This window comes from Sciurus carolinensis, chromosome 4, assembly GCF_902686445.1.
Source record: "Sciurus carolinensis chromosome 4, mSciCar1.2, whole genome shotgun sequence".
NCBI classification, from domain to species: domain Eukaryota; kingdom Metazoa; phylum Chordata; class Mammalia; order Rodentia; family Sciuridae; genus Sciurus; species Sciurus carolinensis.
Window position 1 is genome coordinate 163,551,005 of NC_062216.1, and position 22,191 is coordinate 163,573,195.

Below are 22,191 nucleotides of genomic sequence, written 5' to 3' on the forward strand. Positions count from 1 at the left end.
CCACACTGCTTCCATGGCTGGCTTGTCCTCTGTCCACCTGTGGGTCTCTCTCCTGCTTCTTTTCAACAGTCCACATGTCCCCTTCCTTACATGCCCATCCCACAAACCTGTCTCTTAAATGTTAATTTTTGCTGCTAGACCAGATTTGCATCTTGGAATTTTTCTCCTCTTTCTCCCCACCTCCAGACCATGCCAGGATTCCCTGCTTCCAAATCATCAAGACAGTTCCCAAAGAAGCCTGCATTCCAAAATATCGTGAGTGCTCATGATCTCAGTCAGTGTTTTTTTAAAATTTATTTTTATTGAAAATAAATGGGATCCATCTTGTTTCTCTGTTTGTATCTCATTCAGTTTAAAAATTTTTTTTAAAAATTTGTTCTAATTAGTTATACATGACAGTAGAATGCATTTATACATTTTGGTAAATCGTACGTAAATGGAGTGTAATCTCTCATTTTTCTGATTGTAGGTATTGCAGGATCACATGGGTCATGCAGTCCTACATGCACCTGAGGTAATAATGTCTTTCACTCTGCTATCCTTCCTTCCCCCATACTCCCTCTCATTCGGTTTTTATGCCTTTCCCTCTTTTGGTTGCAGATGTGGCTGGCATGCCTTAAATTTCATTCAGTCTTGACATTGATCCTATTTAACATTTTTCTCAGGACCTGCATCTTCAGAAGACCTGGGGACAGAAGTTGAGGCGATGGGAAGAGGTACAGAGGCACAGAGGAGCAGAACTTGGGGCCTCATTCTGATTGATTCCACAGGCCAGGTCTTTGAGTACCTTACTAATTATGAGGGGTACTGAATGTGAAAACGCATCTGTGGTCCTTACCATATGCAGGGCTGATCCGAGTTCCTGCACAGGCTTGAGGAAGAGCGAGAGGACTCATCTGACACACGTCGTAGCTCCATTCCCTCTCCCCTGAGCCCACCTCTGCAGCTGAGAGGGTGACTAGGCCCCACACGAGTCTGCCCTTCTCTCAGTGCCGGGACAGGAGACTGTGTTCGTACGTGATTAAGGTGAGTGAAGGTAACTGACATTTATGTGACGGGTTGACATATTTGACTCCATGGAAATGTTACAGGCCAGACGATATGGGCAATGACTAAACAGACTCCATTTAACCTTGAGACTCCATGTTATGTAGGAAATGCTTCTCCCATGGGAACGCCCCACCTCTGTACCCATCAACAGCTGCTTAGCGTGACTTGTTTGGCGATACAAAATGACGAAATGGCAATTCTTATATAATGAAAAATTATTCTCTTTTGATTCCTAGTTTCCTAAACAATGTACCATGTTAACAGTGATGCCTACCGTGATTGTTCAGATGTTAGTAACCATTCTTAAGTTTGAACCTAAGTAAGGTCATTTTGACCCACTTCCCCCTCTGCTAATGATTTCAGATCCTACAATGTTTGTTTATAATTTTGAATCATAGCAACAGACACTTATGATTGATGTACTGGTTTATGGTGTAAGAACCACTGCAACCCTATGGTTGGGGCTATCTCCCAATAGCCATTTTTGCGGTGTTGTGTGGAACAGTCAGCTGGCTGGCTTAATAAAGACTCTCAAATTTGGACTTCTCAGTGGTGATCGGTCTGTTCTTAGGTTGCGCCCCATAGCATTTGCTGAGCGTCAATCCCAATTCTAGATCATTGGGTCTTATGTGACATTTACTGCGGCTTCTTCACTCCTCAAAGCAGCCTGCCACCTCTGTGCTCTTATTCCCATCCATCAGCTATGGAGAGATGAGTGGCACCGACTAGATTCTAACCCCAGTCTGCTACTCTCCAGACCAGCTGCTTCTGCTGCGCCGTAAACCACGTGAGTGAACTTTCTCTTAAAGGGTCAGAAAGTATAGATTTTTGACTTTGGAGACCCTAAGGTCTCTGTAGCAACTTCTCAACTTCTGCCACTGTAGCCCTTGGTGGCCACAGACAAATGAAGAATGAATGGCACCACAGTGAGCCCTCGGGGTTTTGTTAATGGACACTGAAATTTGAATTTCATGTAACATTCCTGTGCCACAAAGTAGATTTGCTTTTAAAATGTTTTTTTTTTTTTCCTCAACTATCTATAAATGTAAAAACCATTCTTAGCTTCAGGACATAAAAAACGGGCAACAGCCAGATTTGGCATGTATCAAATTCAGCTGTAAACACTTAAATATTCATTAGGAAGATACTAAATGGACTTGAAAAAGATTAAGAAAATATAATAAATGTGTCCTCAGTGTCTTCGCCTGGCCACTCCAACTCGACGCCAGGCATCTGGAAGGCAAGGCCAGGTTTTCTGTCCCTTTTCCTGTCCTCGCTGAACCTGGCTTCAGATGAACCTACTTGCGCTGGGCTGGCCGTGGAGCCTGGGTTTAATACATGGGGGCCTGGCAGGCAGAGCCGGCCTGGTGGAATAGCCGTCGGGCTGAGAGATGGGCTATTTCTCTTGGATAATTACCTTAGCAGAGGTTCCCCTTCACTGGGAAGAGTCCCATAGGGCTCTGCTAACCCGTCCAGGAGCCTCCGCAGTATTCCGATTCAAATACATCGGTCCTGCTGCGGTGAAATGTCAAATATGTTCTAAAATGAGATGCAGCAATTGAGGGCTCGAGGGGACAAGAGGGCCGTTTAAGCATAATGGTGGATGACAGGGAACAGCTCACAACGAACTGAAAGAGTAGGAGGCCGGTCTCCCCTCCCTGGGATCCCTGCTGTGTTAAGCTGAGTTCTAGCAGCCTTAAGGGGAAGTACGGGATCATGGGCCAGGATCCAGGCAGCGGCAGGGATGGAGAGAGGCCCGGGGGCTGCATCCTGCTGGTCCCCTCCTCCCGGGGCCCACAGGCTTTCTCCATCTTATGCACTATAATTGTTTGTAACTGTCAGTAGGTCTTTCCTGAGTCAGCAGTCTGTGTGGCTTCTTTCTGCCACCCAAGCATCCCCAGAACCTAGCATGGGGTGTGCTACTATGCACAGCTGATACGCAATCCACCTTTGCTGAATGAGTGTAGCCAAATTCAAGCAGTTATGGAGCCCAGAAGTCAGTGAGAGTCAAGGAAACAGGGTGCAGGTAAAGAGAGGCGAAGGAGAAATAACACAGTCCCAGGAATGACATGGGATTGATAAGAACCACCAGATTGGTATTAGACATTCCTGAGGGAGGGGAGGGTCTTGCCCCAGAGGTTCTGATTTGATTGGTTTGAGGTGAGTCTTGGATGCCCGGACTTCTTAAATCTGTCCAGCTGATTCCAACATGTAGCCATGACTGCCAAGTGCCGTCTAGTGTCCTGGAGGGTATAATGTTACTAGGATGGTCCACAGCCATCTAACATCGCATACTGGGGACGGAGCTGGACCGATCCCCAGAACTAAGAAACACTCCCAAGTTCCATGGTCAGGAGGTTCTGCTAGCTTGGGAAATCCATTAACCTCACCGAACCTCCATCAGCTCCTCTGTAAAATGGGGATTTCTTAAGCGAATGCACATGAAAGCACACGTCAAATCAAGACTAGTACTGTGAACTTGAGAAGCCCCAAAGAAATCAGATGCTTCTTCCCATCCTAAATATACCTTCAAGAAGCCCCCAACCTTCCCAGGGCCAGCACAGTGAAGCAGAAGCGTATGCATGGAAGGTCACTCCTTGTGTTAAGGCGGGCTAGGTCAACTCAGCCCAGTACTGAAACACAGATCCAGGTGGAGCAACCCACGGCGACGAAAGGGTTCCGCTTCACTAGGCCACTGGCCCACGATTTATGGCTTCAAACTCTGGGCCTTTTAGTCAGAGACCATCTGCTTCAACTAAAAAGGCTGAAGCTAGCTCTCTAGTAAGTAGCTGCTTCACAAAATACCAATTCTTCTGCAATTTTTATAAAGGCCCCATGTCCAACAGAGAAAACAAACAGGTGTGTACGCATGTACACACACACACACACACACACTTTAATTTTAAAATGGTTTACTTCAAAATATGACCTATTTATTAACTCTCTGATACTTCTGGCATTTTAGATCTATCAAGATTTAAAATCTCCATAACATTTGATATAGCAGAGCCACTCCTTAGAATCTCTTGCATATTAATACTTGTACAAGCAAATGAAAAGGAATAAGGATGTATACGTGTGGGTATTGTTCATAATTGGAGGGAAACTTAGGAAAAACTAAAATACCAAGTATGGGAAATGAAATGAATAAATTATGGTCTACCCATCAAATGGGAAAACTATGCAGTTCTGAAAAAGAAAGAAATAGACCTTTATGTGCTAATATAGAAAGACAAACAATATCTTATTTTTAAGTAAACAGGACATATAACAATGTATAAAAAGATTCAGATTTAGGGGAGTAGTAGGTAATTACATAGGCAGAAAGCAAAAAGTAAAAAATAAACTGCAAACTCTTTTTAACAGCTCTTACTGTTAGAGAATGAAGGACACGGGTCTCCATATATCACTTTACGTCAGTACCCTGTTGGCTGGTCAGTGCTCACCAACTGTTTCTCCAAAAAGAAACACAACCTTTGATTTACAGTGTTTGCCTTTGAGAGGAGATTAGGTGATGGAGGCCAAGCCCTCCTGAATAATATCAGTGCTCCCGTAAGAGGGGCCCAGAGTGCTAGCTCGTCCCTTCCACTGAGAGAGGACCTAGGTAGAAGGTACTGTCCATGCACCAGAAAGCCGGCCCTCACCAGGAAATGCCCTGCCTGGATCCTGGCCTTCCCAGTTCCAGGATTCTGAGAAATAAATTTTTGCTGCTTGTAAGCGACCCCGTTGAGGGACAGAGCCCAGTGGTGTAAGCCAGCATTAGCATTCCCAATTCTCAGGGAGGAAATGGGGCTAGAAGAAGTGGCCTGACCACCTTAAGGTCACGCTGCACAAGCTGTAAGTGACAAGCCCAGCCCCAGCATTCCAGACCCAAGGATGCAGCCTCCAGTTCACCCGAGACAACGGCAGGCTAGCCCAGCTCAGCTGGAGGAGTTCTGCTTTCGCCTTTGTTTTTCTTTATTTTTTGCTTTCTTCCCTTCTTTCTATTCAGCATGCTGCAGCCTTGTGAATTGCTTAGCAAAAAGAGAGGAAAACCATGAGCTTTTGTGGCCAGACCCACCGAGGAAACAGGAGGATTTACAAAGAAAAGAGTTTGGGAGAGGGTGGGGAGCAGACCTCTCTTGCACTTAAGTGAGATTCTGGAAGCTGGAATTAAACACACATCTCTGAGGCCCACGCCCCAGGAAGGGAGGAAGCAATTGTGAGTGATTCTTCTGGAATTGTGGTTTTGGCTCAACGGGGAGGGCAAGGGGATCTCTAGCCATCTTTCCAGGATGCAGCTGGGAAAACTCAGTTTAATTGTCAGGACTGATGGGGGGGCTCTCGCTTGGCTGCCCTGCTGGGGTGCCTCAGAGAACCCAGTGGGGCTGCAGGATGGGGTGGGCTGGAGCCCTGGGCTGCGATGGGTGCCTCTGAATCAATTTGCACAAGCTGCAGACACAGCCTCGAGAGATAAAGACTTGGCTCAGGGACAAGACATAAATAGAGACAATAAAGAGAGAAGAGGACGTTGGGTGCAGGTGGCTTCTCTCTAGGGCCAGGCGGACACTATTGTTTCAAACCTCAGCCGGCTGGATAAGGCGGGACTGCCTCTTCAGCATTCAGACCTAAGACCTCCCAGCCGCCAGCTCGCTGCTCCTCTCCAAGGGTCCCGAGCCTCCCAGCCTGCGCTCTGAAGGCCGGATCAGGAGTCTTGGCTGCCATTTACCGAGTGCTGCTGTTTGCCAGGTGCTACGGTTTGGATCTGCAAGGACCCCAAGGCTCAGTGCTGAAGGCTTGGTCCCTGGCTAGTGGTGCCGTTGGGACATGGTAGACACTCTGGGAGGCAGGGCCTAGCTGAAAGAAGTAGGTCCTCGGGGGCCTCTGAAGGGCTTATTCTGTCTCTGGTCCCCTCTCTCTAGTTCTCTTGGCTTCTGGCCCTCAGAGGTGAGCCACCCTCTGCTGCACCCTCTGCCGTGCATTCTGCCTCACCACAGGCACAGAATCGGTAAGTCTCTGAAACTGTGAGCCCGGATGAATCTTTCCTCCTTAAAGACCGTTTTCTCAGATACTTTGTCAGAGTGATGAACACGCTGGGCATTTTCCATTCACACGATTCTTCCTAAAGTCCCGTGGGGCTGTATTAATCCTCCCATCTTACAGGTGAGGAAAGTCAGCTCCCTTCCAAAAAAAGAGAAGGACTTTCCTAAGGCCTTCCAAAGAGCCATAAGTGGTTGGGGCCGTGAGTGGACTCTCCCCTGCTCTCCTGTACTCGGCGTACACTCTAGAAGTTGCATCTTGGAATAAACTAAAAAGCCCACCTGTGTTCTTGCCTCACCAGGTATTTGCTCAGCTCCCACCTGGGCTGGAAAGTCCATGCCCCCTCCTACCTGCAGCCCTCCTGGCTTCCAGACCTTTCTCACCCGACCTACACGGCACAGGGCAGGCCACGCTGCCAAGAGTTGTCCTTAACCTCTTTCTCTTTAAAAAACCAGCTGGACCACTTGTTTTTTGAAGGCATAGGGATAATGGTATAATGGTGATGTCAATAAAGACAACACTTATTTCTTATTTGTGTCCTTAGCACAGAATACAAGCCAGGCACCCAGGGCCTGCTGGGCCCACTGAGCACGTGGGGTATTTCTCACCAGCTTTTCAAGCCCTCTCGAGTTTCTGATCATCGGCCTGAGGGTCCCCTCTGGGAGAAAGGCAGGGGTGAGGGAGGCTGGAACTCCTTTCTTCATTCGATTGTTATTTTTTGAGGGCTTTCCATGTCCCAGATGGGGACCCAGGATCCTTGCCTCATGGGGTTTGCATTCTTGTGGGGAGAATTCTTGTTGTCATAGCGAATCTCTAAGCAGCTTAAAATGCATCCGTTTATTACTTGACAGTCATGTGGGTCAGGGATTTTGGGGGCTCAGGTAGGTCATCTACTTGGAGCCTCACGAGGCAAAATCAGGTGACAGTCATGCTGGGGGCTTCATTGGAGGCTCTAGGGGAGAATCCACCTCCAAGTTCATCCGTGTCGTTGGCAGAATTCAGAGCCATTGGGGTGCAGGACTGGGGTGCGCATTTCCTGTCTGGATCAGCGGGGAGCCTCTCGTCTCTCAGAGGCCACCTGAAATCCTTGCTGGACGCTCTCTCCATCTTCGCGTCAGCAAGGGCAGATGGAGTCCGTCCTCCTCCTCAGGATCCTACGATCTCCCCTCTCTCCCCAGCCAAGTGCAGGAGGGCCTCTGCTGCGGTGGACTCGGGTGATTAGACGGGGCCACTGGATCATCCAGCATAAGCACTCTATTTTAAGATCTGTAATTACAGCTGCAAAGCCTCTTCCGCCACGTGACCACATCTTCACAGGTTCCAGGGCTTAGGACGGGGACCGTGTGTGGGCAGAGGGGACATTCTGCCTACCGCACCAGGCAGAGTCGGATCCTCAGATCATGTTCTTTGTGACACTGGAGGAAAGTCTGAGGAAGAGCCATTGCTGGATGGTGGGCTGGAGAGTGCAGTTTGGCTCAATGGTTAGGGACACCTGCTGGGAGATGACTCCTGAGCAGAGACCGGGAGAGCCCTGGGAGGGTCCCGAGGGCAGCGGCAGGAGCCGTGTCCCAGGCAGAGCGCTCGGGTTCCAGGTGGAATGGTCAGGGCGCCAGAGCAGCTCGGGGGGAGAGTGAGCAGGGGAGCGAGGGGCTGTGGACCTGGAGTCGGCCAGGCCAGCTCGGGTGGACCCCTTTCCTTGGAGGCTACACTCTCCCACTGTTAGCTCAGGGCTGGGGGTGATCTCCTGGGACCTTGGGGTGAAGGCAGGATGACAGGACCATGTGCCTGGTTCTAGATTGTGTCTGTATGGGCCAGAGAACCCAAAGGGCACAAAGGGAAGAAAAAGAGGGCATTCTGACCCTGAGCATTTGGGGACTCGGACTCCAGCATCACTAGACATAGGTGCAGGGGTTCTGCAGGAACAGGAAGGGCCCACATATGGCAAGGACTTCCTGAAGCTGGGGAGGCTTGCAGGTTACCTTAACTGGGGCTTCACCCCTGCCATTCTCTGCTTGGAATGCTCTCACTCCAGCTCTCAGCATGGCTCCCACCTTCCCTCCCTTCACATCTTTAGTTTGAATGTCATCTTCTCAGAGACCCTTCTCTGAAGAAACACCCCTTTCTAGAAGAACATGATTCCCTCAGCATGTTATTTATGTCAGACTTTCTTGTCCAAGGTACTACTGACATTTTAGGTGGGATAGATCTTTGTGGTGGGCCTATCTTATGTACTACAGGGTGTTTAGCAGTATCCCTGGCTCCCACTCTGAAATGCCAGAGGACTCTCCCTCATTGTGACAAGCAAAAATGTCTCCAGAGATTGCCAATGTTCCTGGAGTAGCGACATTTCCCACTGATTCCCTTGGGAGCTGCTATGCTACTGTACTTCCAAAACGATTTATTTCCCTCAACAATAAATACTTACTGCCTAATATATGCCAGGCATGATTCTAGGTAAGGGAGCTGAAGCAGTGAAATTAGTAGAAAAAATCACTAGCCTTGAGGAGGTTATATCTGCCTGGAAAGAGACAGAAGGGAAGAGAAAGCGAGGACCATCATAGCCGGCCAGACGGAGGTAACGGCAGGGGAAGAACCGGACAGAGAAACAGGTGGAATGAGGGCGCGATGTGGAGGCCAAGAGGCTCGCGGATTTAAAGAGCCGCGTTCAAGGATCAGCAAGGGAGCGGGTGGCTGGAGCTGAGGGAGTGGGGGACCCCAGGAGGGGACCGCAGCAATGGGGCACAAGGGGAGGAGAGCTTGGGCTCCAGTGTGCCTTCTCTCACTTCGACATCTCAAGGGTTGCCAGGAGAAGAGGGAGTTCACTTACGCTGTGTGAACCTGTGCAGCAGGGTTCTGAGGCCAGAGAAGGTTCTGGTTCAGGATGTGGAGAGGACAGGCTTGGGATCAGTCACAGACCAGGTAAGGGCTAAGAGAGAAGCGCCGGAGGTAGTACGGCTGGCTGCACGTCCCCTGTAAGCAGGGAGCACTCTCCTGTTCCCTGGTGCTGACCTCGAGAAAGCCCTGGAACACTTCTGCCTTTGCATTAGAGTCAGCCTGGTGAACATTTATGATTGTACATAATTGTTACAGCTGAGCCTGAAGCTGTTATGACTTACGGAAAAGATTTTAAAAAGTCTTATTATTTTATATTGGCATGACTTCAACAGACACTAAACTTAGAAAAATCAAGGAAACTTGGAACTCCCTGTTATCTAAGACTTCACCAGGAGTTGTTCACTACTTTATATATTTTTTTGTACTGGGTATTGAACCCAGGGCACTTAAGCACTGAGTCACATCTGTAGCCCTTTTTATTATTTACTTTGTGACAGGGCCTTGCTAAGTTGCTGAGGGTCTCTGTTATGATTTGGATGTGAGGTGTCCCCCAAAAGCTCACATGTGAGACAATGCAAGAAGGTTCAGAGGAGAGATGATTGGGTCATGGCCTTAATCCAGTCAGTGAATTAGTCCCTGATGGGATTATCTGAGTGGTAACTGGAGGCAGGTCGGGTAGGCTGGAGGAGGTGGGAATTGCAGTGTGGCTTTGGGGTATATATTTGTATCTGGCAAGTGGAGTCTCTCTCTGCGTGTAGATCATCATGTGAGCTGGTTTCTGCCACACTCTTCCGCCATGATGTCCTGCCTCACCTGGAGCCCTGAGGAATGGAGTCTGCTATCTATGGATTGAGACCTCTGAAATTGTGAGCCCTTAAATAAGCCTTTTCTTCTCTATAGTTGTTCTGGTCTGTCCTTTTAGTCATAGCAGCAAAACAACTGACTAAAACAGCCTCGCGAAGTTGCCTGTCCCACCTCCCAAGCTGCCTGAGCCACCGTATCCAGCTTGTTCATTACACTGGAATAACCCCCAGAGATGACAGAGCCCACCTCATGGAATCTGCCAGCCAGAACCAAATCAGCTCCATTCTGCATTTGCACACCCATTAGAAGGAAGATGGTTCTATCCTGAACATAGGCATAGAAGCATCTGACCAGTTCATCATGTCATCTAACTCAGCCAAGCTGTAGAAATTCCAAGTTGAAGTAAATACTATTTTATAATAAATTAATTTCCCTTTGTTTCTTCACTGAATTATAGCCAAGCCACTATATTGATTTTGTAAAACAAAATTATATTTGGAGGAGTATAATATGTTTGAATTTGATTTCAGGATTGTACAAGAGGCATTCCAAACATTGTAAAGTGGGGGTCAGGCAGTTGACTGAATGAAGACGAGGCATTTTCACTATTTTTGTGGATGAGAACAAAAATCAAGTCTAATAAAATGATGCCAAGATTGACCAGGATCAGATAAAGCTCACCAGAGATAAATATAACATCTGTACTTCAGGCTCAATAAATCTACTACAGAAGCACAGAGTAGAAAGCGTCTGCTGGGTAGTGAGCGTGCATGCAGCTCTGTAGTTGAACTTGGGTTCCAGTGGAGCTTGAGGAGCTATGCAGTGGTAAAGGGATGCAGAAGGAGCTGGGTCAGGGAGCCCTCGGCCACAGAGAGCATGCTTGAGCAATGGTCACCAGCCCCATCTCGAGAGATTCAGAGCCACCCTCCCCGGGCTAGGGGCTGCCCATCCCAGGTGCACAGGTATTCTCCGTGCCTCAGGACACTGGGTGAACTCTGACAGTTTGATCATGGCCAGTGCACATTATTCAGGTCGAGTTGTCACTTTCAAAGAGAGAAATCATAGCTATCTGCAGGTGGTTGGACACCCATTAAAGAAAAAAAAAAAAAAAAAAAAAAAAAAGAATCTTTTCACCTCAAGTTTGCCGGAACAGTAGCTGTTTGGTAGCGAGTGCAGAATGAATGAATGAACTACATTTAAGTCTGCTTTGTCTGGACGCGATTCTTACAGACAAATCATTCAATTGCAATATTCCTTCAAAGCATGAGGGGATCTTGAACAAGGAGACCATTAAAGCTCAAGGAAATGAAGAGGCAAGCACAGGATCCAAGAGGCCAGAGCCAGAGGTAAAGGCAGGTGCCAGGTCAGGTACCTCGACTTCTGCATACCCCACTCCACCTCTGTGGTTCTCACTTCTTTGGCAAGTTGTCAACTGCCTTCTTCTTTTGAACCCCTGTCACGAAATCTGACTTTATCACCTGTCGCGTTCCACGTCCTCACGGCTCGGAGTTTGCTTCCATCCCCGAGGTGAGTGAGTCCTTGAACGCCCCAATTCTGTTGCTGTACAGATAAGGATTTCTAGAGAAGTTCTCCCTCCCTCTCTAGAGAGCCTGTTCTCCATCTCCTTGTCTCTGGCCTAATTTGGAGACAGAAAGGAATGTGATATATTTTACTCTTGTTTTTGCAAAGTCCTCTGCTAACATGATACCCTTCACCTTGGGAGGACACACCTGCTCCTCCAGTTACCTCTGGGATCCTGTGCAAACTGGCTAGGCTGTGAACTTGCCACCCCTTCCCCCAGCCCGCCTTCCCTCACCTCGCCCTTCCTTCCCCACTACCTTCAGCCCTCCTGCCTTGTCTCTCCTTTGCTGATGTTCACTTTTTAAGATATTCACCCATCAGCTTATGAACTGAAATGAGTTGAATCTTAATCAGCCTGTTAAAAATCCTGTTTTTTTTTTCTTTTAAGTCCTTCTGACAGCTGAATGCTGTGTGAATGACAGCTTCTTGCTCCAAGGGGGTGACTGACACATGGACACAGTGGGGACAGACCATCTCTGGGCAAGGATGTGAGAGGTGTCCTTAAGTCCAGCTGAATAGTTATGGGCAAGAGCTGGTGCTGCGATCTGCCTGGTCTTCCCCGGCTGCTGTGGCTGGGAAGCTTCCTTCAGATAGAAATAGGTGACAAAGAGATGGGAGGGGAGAGGAAGAGTGCATCTCCCTAAACTTCCAGGTCCTCTCGGAAAGGAAAAAACAAAAAAAAAAGAGGAGGTGGGAACCAAGCTGATCGTTTACAGAGAATGCTACTTTATAAAATAAGTCCAGGAATGAAGGAAGATCGGCAGAGCGATGCCTGGCAGAATCTGAATTATTTGCAAACAGTTACTCAGGTTAGGGTCAGGAAGAGAAATAAAACTGCAAGTTCCTGAAGTGCTCTGGTTTATTGGCATTGGCAGCTGCTCTGCCACCACAGAGCCAGTGGGCAGGTCCCCAGGCAGGAATCTCAGCCGGGTAACACATGAGGAGGCCTGGGGTCACTGGGCTTGGGCAAGCTCTCCAAAAGGCAGAGAGTCTAAAAGGGACCAAGTCAGGTCTTAAAAGCCGATCATCCCACTCAAGCATCTCATGCTTTTTCTCTGGAAATTTTCTACATAAAACACAGTTAAGAAACTGATAAATCAACTCAAATAGTCATTTTCTTCTTAAAATAATATGAACAGCTAACCTTTTCCAGAGAGTGAAGAGATATGAAAGAAATGTCAAAGTGGCTGCTTGATTCTTTTGGGTAAAACAGAAAAACTTACTGCTCCTTTTGACCCGACGGCTTGGGGAACCTGAGCAAAGTGCACTTAGCCAACATCCATCATTTTCAGAGAGGGTAGATCTCATGCCCTGATTGAATAAGAGGTAGAACAACGCTAGGGAATAGAGAGGACGAGCCACTGAATACTTATTAGGTGCCAGACACGAGGCTAGGCTCCTTAGATGATTCACCAACTAACGTGGCAATCTTCATACACGGGGTCTTGTTATCCTGCTGTACAGTAAAGGGGAAAATGTCCAAACTGATGGAGTAAGTGACCTCCCTTATGCAGGGACTAAGTGCCCTGACGTGGTCCTAACCCACATGTGCTAATGCTCCCCAGCACCATGCTCAATGTACCACAGGACCTTTGCGGGAGAGACCCTGTATGCAAGGCTGAGATGGCTGGGATGCAGGGTAGCAGGTTTCCTCTGGCAGAGCCCTCAATTTCCATGAGAATCTGAATGTCTGGATGACTCATCTGCTGCTGTGTGCCACAATCCTTGGTCTTAAAATAACAAATCTCGATCATGGGAGCCAGTGCATCCTGGTGTGGCATGAATCCCTTTACGATGATCTCTTGGTGTCACTGGCGAAACTGAAATGGACGCATGGCTCCCCACAGGGCTTTCCCCCATTGCTTTGCCCGTTTAGTACCCGCAAGGAGGGAAGCAACTCCCTGCCAGGGCACGTCAAGTAAGAGCTGGAGGTGGCTCATGTGCCTCCCATCTCCACGTTCTGTAGCAAATAAGGGACACGCTGTTTTGTCATAACAAATTCTCCAGCATGCTACATTTTTCTGTCCCCTGCAAACCCAGGTTGATGACGGAGGCTTTAGTTTTCATCAGATGGCCACGGCCCCATCCTGCATTGAGGTTCTGCAGGAGATCTCCCTGTGCATTTCCTATTCTTATGGGTGCCAAGGCTCAGAAGCTAAATGTACACACCAGGGTTTATCTGAGACTTCCCTTCCCCCACCCAAACTGGGTGCTTCCAGCTCTGCAAAAGCCTGGAAACCCACCCAGTGACCGTTTATTCTCAGCAGAGAGCATGTGGAGTCTTCACACTGTTCCTCTGTGGGTTCCTATGGTGTCCAGCCTTCAGTACACAGAAAGACAGCTGCTGGCTGAGCCTGCTGGTAGGGCAAACAGTGCCATCCCTCGTCAGCGCATGTCCTTGGACACTCTGCTCCAGAAACAGCCTCGAGGCTGCCTATAGCATAGAATCCGGGGCTCCTCCACAGACCCAACCAGACTCTTCAAGGGCAGAGTCCAGGAGTCTCCATTTTTAAAAAGTGTTTGATCCTGAAGCCCTTAAAGTTCAAGCTAGGAAGGTCAGTAGTTAACACCGCAGGCTCCTCAAACTCCAAGCTTTGGTTTCCTTTGGTATAAAATAGAGATAAGCAGAGAGCCTGCCTCATGGGTGAGGGTGAGGATCAAATGAGATTAACGCCCACACAGCACCTGGCAGAGAGCCTGGCTATTACCCAGCTGGTAGGCAGAGGTGCGGCCTCACGGGCTCCTGGGAAGCTGAAGCACTTCCCTGCTAATGAAGAGGCGCTGCCGATTTTTCTCAGTCCCCCTTCCCCATCCGGGCCTCTCTCGGGGACTCCTCAGAGTTCCCTGCTATCCAGCAACTAAAGGGTTAATGCCCAGCCGAGCAGGGGAATCTCCTAGGACATGCTCCGGGTCTCTGAAGGGCTGGTGCTTACAATTCCGCTGTGACCTCTGTGTGCCTGGTAGGTCTACAAGAACAAGGGACATGGGTGTGCCTGACGCTCTGGGAACCGTCAGGAGGAACAGGCGGCCACCTGTGGCTGCTCAGGACATCCTTTGGCCTTCTCCTCCAGTTGGACCCCACTCTGACGGTACCTCTGAACCGTCAACTCTGGACACCTGGCTCATGTCCTCTTTCCCTGGGGAGCCCATGTTTGCATTTGACCTCTCTGGAGTTGCACATGAATGTTCAGAGTTGACTTTTCAGCTTTTCTCACTGCAGATTGACTTTAGCTTCCAGAATAGGCTTTACATAACATCTTCAGGGGGTGACCTCCCCAGACACCTGCCCCGAGCACGCATACTTGCTGGACTCAGATGAAGAGTCCTCCCCAATCTTGGCCTGACCTGCGCCATTGCTCCCTGAGCTCCGAGTTCTGATCCCAATAAAGACCATGAGTCTGCATGCTTTACAAACAGGGGGCCACGGCAGTGGGAGTGGATGGAAGGGTGAGGCAGAGGATCCAGAGGCATTTCATAGCTAGACGCTGGTCGGGAAGGCTGCTGGAGTTGCATTGCTTACTCTCTCCATGAGGTCACAGACTGTATCTCAGTGCGCCCATCATGGGGCTGAGGACCCAGAAAGCACTCGGACACAACGGTGGGATGAATGATGCCAATCACAGAAACGAAAACAAGAGAAGCAAGTTTGGGGTTGGTAAAAGATAAAGGATCTTTTTTGACACAGGGTAGGTTGTACCTGTCCTCACCTTTAGAGGAAGGAGTGGTCACATGACATGCTTCAGCCAATACAATACTAAGGAATTTTAAGAGATAACATGACCTCTGCTACTTTCTCGCCCCATAGGTGGGCAGATGCAAAGAGATGCATCCTGAACACCTACAGGCAGCACAGATCCCCGTGGACCTCAAGGGCACATATAACGTGCCTGAGAAAAACAACGGTATTGTGTTAAGAAACTGAAACGCTGAGGACACGTGTTACCGCAGAATGATCGCTAGTCTACATTAACAGCCAAGGAAGAATCCAGTAGGATCCAGGGCTGAGGGTCCACGGAGGGCCTTCCTGGTACCAGTGCCACCCTCCTCCTGCCGTGGCCCCTGCAGCTGCAGCACTGAGAAAGAACTAGAAGATCACCCGCCTCTGTTCTGCTCACTGCTGATCTTAGGCAACCAGGCGGACTCCACTGTGCTGCTGCCCATGTTCTCCCCCTGAGGAAGGAGTGTGGAGCACTTGTCTCACCTTCTGGAACCTCTGCCTGCGCCACCTTGGGACTCACCTGTGTTGTAGCCCCTCCCAAGGGCTGGCCACGGGCGGTGATTTTTCCACAGGTTTCCAAGGTACCAGTCACTCTGGTTCTCTACCAAGCCCAGGACCTGCTGACCTGAAAACACAGAGAATACAAAGGCTTAGGAGGACCACAGATCAGGACCAGGCAGGACTGACTCAGGAAACAACGGCGGCAGATGGTCATTACATAGCTTCCGTTCACGGGGAGGTCTACTGAATGCCACGTCCAGTCTACCTGTTCAGTTTGAATTAACACATTTCATCTTTACCACGAGGTAGCTGTTTTTATTATTCCCATTTCATGGAGGAGAGATGGCAGCCCACAGCAATTGACAACTCTGTGCAAAGTTACCCAGGTTATTTGTGACCAACCTGGAATCCACATCTATTCATTCATCCAGGTAAGTGAGCGTTCATTCCCTAAAACACGCAACAGGTCTACTCTTCCGTTATTCCACTCTCAGTATTTCCCACTGTGTGTTAACTGATCAATGTAGATCCTCTTGACCGTCTGAATGCATTATTGCTTACCTCTGTGACAAGTCTGAGGTACTCATCATGCCTTTACATTTCATAGAAAGGGAAACTGGGGCACAGAGAGTTTGAGTAACTTGCTAAAGGTCGCACATTTAATCATTACTCTCTTCTACAACGGGCTGATGTCTTCCGAAGGGCGATTTCTTATAATGCTGGCCAATCTGAGAAACAACAAAGAGCTCTCTGACCCCATGAAACCCTGAGACATGTTCAGAAAACTCAGGGGTTCTTGTGGAACCATGCTGGGTGATACAGGGCCTCCTTGGTAGGATGAAAGCTCCCTGAGAGGACGGCGTGTGGGTTTGGTGTAATTTATCGGGCTCCTATCTAAATCATCACCTTAGCACACACACATAAACTAGAGGCATGGGGAAAATACCGCCACCCACTTTCTCACTGTGCCCAGTCATATCCAAAACTTGTAGAATCCTTCAAAAAAATGTATCCCCAATTCGGGGAGGGCAAGCACCAATCAGCTTGGGATGTGTATGCAAAGCAATAAGACCTGAAGGAAGGCCTGGTGTCCTTAGTTGAAAGGCAGTGTCCCATTGCCATGACCAGCTGGAGACCTCACTTAGTAACTGTGGGTCTCAAAGGGGTGCTTGAGGGAGACAGTGGGAGATTGCTCAGGAGACCCGGATGGTATCACAATGGTTTCAGAAGCCCAGGTTGGTCTGATGTGGTTTACGGCATGATAAGAGGGGTCATGCATTCAGAACTGAGGAAAGGGGATGGGCTTTCACTGAACGAAGGGTGGCCGGCTGAATCCCAGCTAAGGCCATCTTTAGAGAGCAGAGTACAAATTCTGTGTCGTCACACCCCACATGTATCGGGCCTCCATCTTCTTCCTCGAATCCTCTACTAGTCACATTTCCTTCCTGCCAAGCAGAAACGTCTGTTTTTCTAGCTTGTGTGGTCACCTCTCTCCGGCTCACTTCGCTGTCCCTGGGCAGGCACGGCCCTTGCCCCCTGCCAAGCCCTTCCCACAGTGCTTTCATGGCTTGTCTTTAGCCTGAATGCTCTGTGAATAACCACGTTCCTTCATCTCTGCGACTCCATCAGGAGCAGACATCTCTACTTGGTGCTTCCTGCTGGTATTTTTATCTTCAGGTGACTTAGACTCTTGAAAGAACCAAGTGGGCAATATTCAGGCACAAAGACACCCCATTTGTAAATATCCATCTTCTGCAGGGGTCCACAGGCAAGGACTGTGTAGTGTCGGACACACGGTAGGTGTTGAGTGAAAGTCTGCTACTCAGTGAGGTCTGGTGGGAGGATCCCTCTCCACGGGACGATGCTGGCGTTGGTCCGCGTTGTCTGGATCCTCCCTGCGGTCCCCAACATCGACACAGCTTCCGCTTACTCCGCGAGCTCAGGCCTCTACCTCCCGCCGTGTTGAAAACAGCAAAGACAGAGCACGGTCTGAAGCACAGCATTTCTATCGGCTGCTCGGCTAAGGCTGAAACCAGATCTCAATCTCCAGAGAAGGGAGAATCTGCAGGGAGAACGGAAGTCCCGGTATCCCCAAGACTTATATTCAAATCTCTCTTCCCCTGATCTGCACCTGGGCTGCATTTCCTTTGATGGCAGCACTTAGTCTTTTCACATTAAAAAAAAAAAATTCCTTATTTATTAACACAGTGGTTGTAATTTTAATATCCACTGGTTGAGGACAAACAAAACAATCAACAGCCACTATGACTTCATTTTGCTTTTTAAATGGATTCATTTGCTGCTTTATCAATTATTAAAACGGTAGTGATGGGAAGCGATTTTCCTAAGTCGCTCAACAGTGTGGAGTTCTGTGTGTGGTTTTATGAATTCCCTGGGTCATCCGCTTAGTGTGTCCCCCAGGCAGAGGTCATCAGCATCTGTGGACAGAGGCCCCCCAGGAGCAACCTGGCTCGGGGCAAGGAGCATACAGTCTGGGGTCAGGCTTCGTTTCCCATTCTGGCTGTGACATTTTTCTCGATGGGCAGCCTTGAGGAAATCCCTTAATCTCCCGCTGTCCGGCGTAGAACTTCTGTCGTTCCAGCGCACTGCGTGCCTCCAATACTGGCCGGAACATGTTAAGCACACGTAAGTTGTAGCTATTTTTAAATATCATTGTCCAGCCTAACTTGCTGGCATTTGAAAGAGAGCAAGCCCCGCCAAGCAGGTCACCCAGCACAAGGAGACCCTTAGAGAACCCTGTTTCATCAGGTGTGGCTTGGAGGCCACGTGCTGCAGAAAGGCCTGGGGCTCTGCTCAGAACCAGTCCTGGGTCACGACCTGGAAGTTAGTGGTTAGCAGGAAGTTGCTTCCCTGGCTTCTCCAGTTTCTGGAGGGGGGATTTCCCGGGCTCTGCTGCTGACCCCTATTGTCCCCATAGGTGTGGATGGGGCTACCTGACAGGTGAACTTCCGAGAACCAGTATCACCCAGCTTTGCTGCCTCTTTCACCCTTTCTTCTGGGAGCTGGGGAGCTGCAGATAGCTTGCCCTCCACCTGCTCTTCTGTGCTGTGGGTTCACAGGGCAGTTCCCTCCTGATGAGGACCTCAGCGTGCTTGGCATGTCCCACGATGGGTGGAGGCACTGCGACTCTGGCCTCTAGTGTCGGGAGGATCCAGGGTGGATGCGTGGCTGAGTCCTCCAATTTCACCCTCATCAATAAAATAGGGTGACATTTTGCTCTTGCCCCTCTAAGTTGGGTCAGTATCCATATGTGAGTGTAGGGTTCACATCCTGTATTAATTCCCACAGCCCCTGACACTTCTGAATGTGAATTCCAACCCTGGGACTAACAATTTGCATTAAAGACCCAGGTCCCTAGGTAATTAGGATGCACATTAAAGTTTGGGAATTATTGATGGAGGAGTCTGGAAGCTCTGTCTGCCTTCCTCAAAGATAAGGCTCACTGCTGGTCCACTGCACAAAATAAAGTCACGTGGTGTCTGAATCCAGCTTAGAAGCCAGCAATATATGGGAGTGGGGTGGGCTCCAGTGCTATCCTTCTTCAGCACAACAAAATAGTGAAGAAAATGAATGCCACCTTCAGACTACCAGGTTTGAATCCTGGCTCCTCCACTTCCTCACTGTGTGCCTCTGGGTAGGTTACTTAACCTGTCTGTGCCGGCTTCTTCACTCGTTTGTAAAGTGGAGTTGATAGAGAGTACATAGGGTCAGAATTAGTAGTTGTTTTTTTCTCTAGGCATTAGTTTACTTGTGAAAACGAAGGTGTATTCTTTGCTTTTTCAAATACCACTGAGAATGCCTAGAAAATAGTAGGTATTTGCTCTTATGGTGGACACCCAGAATGGATTAGTCCCCTACCCTGCTCCGCCTGCCTGGACCTCAGTCTCCGCTCTTGCCTCTCCTCCTGAGCCAACATGCCCTCACCTGGCCCAGGCTTTGCTTCAGCTTTATACTGATGGAGGGTTTGCTGTGTGTCAGACACCACACAAAATACCAAAGACTCAAAGACAAATAAAACACAGTCCTTGCCTTAGAGCCAGTTAGAGAAGGAGAAAGACAAGCAGTTCCGAAGCAGCCTGGGACCGGCGATGAGGGACACGCTGAGAAGTCAGAGGGACGGAAAGCAGAGGGACTGATTCTGTGCGGAGCACGGTGCTGCCTGCCTTGCGTCCGCTGTCCCCTGCGGTCATCAGTCACGTCCCTTCCCGCATGGCAGGTGGCCCCTCACCCTCTCAGGCAGACCTCCCAACTCCCAATTCCCCCCACAGCTTCTCTGGTGCTGTCCATCATTCTGGAGCGAGGTTCCCTCTGCACCCCGAGCACAGATGAGACAGCCGTCCAAGCTCCTGGGCCAGGTGGCCTCCCAGTCCTGATGGCCAAAGACCCAAGTCCAAAGTCTTCACCTTGATCAGCCTGCCGTCCCGTGGAGAAGTAAACCTCAGGGATTCCCCAGGGAAGGCGTCCCGGGTGCCACAGAGTGTGGACCGGCTCAGCATTTGGCACCAGCCACTCATCTCCTCAGGAGTCATTATAATAAACACCGTGACTAACAGAAAAGGCTTTGTCATTGTTTTCGTGCTGGCCTGTGGTTATGATTAAGTGTGCTGCTCTCCGTCTCCCTTACTCTAGGCACAAGTTAACTCATGAAAATGAAGCCGTCTTCATTGCTTATTCATACATCACGACTAATAGCCAGACAAGAGCAAACAAGCCTGGTATTCTGCTGGGGCCCTGGTGTTGGTGTCACCAGCCGGCAGACGGATGGCTCCAGCCCGGGAACTCCCCTCTCTCCCTCCTCTGCAGCTTTTGGCTCCTGCTGTTCCGGATGGGGGAGGACGCTGTTTCCACCTGGAGCAACTGGTGTGGAAAGGTCAGGCGGAGCGCTGGTCCCCTGGGTGGGAGGAGTGTGGGAACGAGAGGGACAGGGGGTTTTCAACTCAGGCACGACAGGGCTGCAGCCCCAGGTCTGTGTGACTAGACCAAGCTACAGCCACTCTGACTCTTGGGTTCCTTATAAAAGGCTAAGAATCAAACCTTCTCCTCAACTCCAAAATCAATATGCGGATCAAATAAGATAACACATGCAGGGTGCCCCGCTCAGGGTAGATGCTCAGCTAAAGGCATTCCTTCTCCTCTGTGGTTGACATAGTTCGCGAGGTCTGCGTTTTCCTGTTCAGGTGCTGACGTTAGCCATACAGACTGGACGATGTGCACTTCAGCTCTGCGGCCCCTGTCCATACTCTACCTTTCTGAAGTCTCCAGTTTCTGAGACTCCAGTCTCCCTGGGAACATTCCTGCAGGCCTCCTTCACCAGCCTACTCTCTCTACCTCCCCTCACGTGCTGGCGAACACTGACTCAGAGCCCAAAGCCTCAGAGCCCACCTTGACGCCTCCCTCTCCTCCTTCCTCAACCCACCTACCACCAGATCCTCAGACCTGAGGTGACCTTCGCCTATTTCTGGAATTCATCCCCCTGCTGTTCTGCCATGCCCTTATTCTCTCCCTCTCTGGGGTCCCTTAGCAGATGTCCCTAGTCATCTTCCTCTCAAGGAAGCTCTTCACCATTCCATTCTGCTTCCCGAATCACAGAAATATTTTGAAAGTACACACTTGATGGTTTGCTACCTTGATTAATATGCTTACCTGTGCCTGTAACCCCAGCGGCTTGGGAGGCTGAGGCAGGAGGATCGAGAGTTCAAAGCCAGTCTCAGCAGCTTAGCAAGGCGCTAAGCAACTCAGTGAGATGCTGTCTCAAAATAAAATACCAAATAGGGCTGGGGATGTGGCTCAGTCATCAAGGGTTTGATCCCGGGTTACCTGCCCCCTGCCTCGCCAAATGCTTAAATGCTCCCAGAGTCCAGTACAGCGCGGATGGATGAATGAAGGCAAAGGGAATCTTAGGCCCAACCCACCGCCTGGCACCTCAGTAACTGGTGGACCCCATCTCACTGGCAGGGAAGTGGTGGCTTCAGCTGCCCTTTCCAGGTCGCCGTCAGAGACAGGCGGCTCCTGCCTCATCTGTAGGACGCCTTCAGAGCTGTCTCCTTTCCTCCACCCCCAGGAAAGTTCCTGGGTACAGAAGGCCTGCCAGTCGCTGCTGCATATCCAACCCGCGGTGCTTACACCACCAAGCGAATATGAAAATATTAAAACCAGAAGCTGTCCTGAGTATGGCAGAAGACCCACCAAAGCCCTCCCAGCCTCGTATTTATTCTGATAAGCTATTTTCAAGTAGAAAAGCCTTTAAACGCACCATTCAATGCATGTCTGAGTGCAGGATGCCTATAATAAGGAAAACACAGAGTATCACATCGCCATTTACTAACCACCCTGAAAGAGCTGCACACAGCCCCAGGTGCCCTGGCTAGTCGGTGCGGAATAATAAAACATCTCCTGAGAAGATGCACACAAAAGGGTATTTAAACAACCCTGAATAGATTGAAAGGGACCGTTTCTGAACTTGTGTGTCTCACAGCTCCTACTTTGGCAGTTCAGCTGCAGCTCAATGCACTCTGGGAGAACAGACACTTACAGGAGCCACAAAGGTTTTAGTAATGACTCTGGAACCTTCTCCTTCCACAGATGCAGCTGACGAGGGAAGGGAGGTGTTTAGGGACGTGGGGTCGACGGAACTACGAGGACTCTGACTTTGAGCGCAGGCT

The 22,191-nt window shown here is 49.5% G+C and overlaps 1 protein-coding gene across 6 annotated transcripts in view; it reads right to left on the reverse strand.

Annotated features, from left to right (window-relative positions):
* Positions 1-22,191, reverse strand: part of Large1 (LARGE xylosyl- and glucuronyltransferase 1) — a 494,157-nt gene that overhangs the window by 91,623 nt on the left and 380,343 nt on the right. For all 6 annotated transcript variants that reach the window (XM_047549176.1, XM_047549171.1, XM_047549173.1 and 3 more), the window contains exon 7: positions 15,528-15,632. In XM_047549176.1, the coding sequence (XP_047405132.1) occupies positions 15,528-15,632 (105 nt within the window). The remainder of the gene's footprint in view (positions 1-15,527; positions 15,633-22,191) is intronic.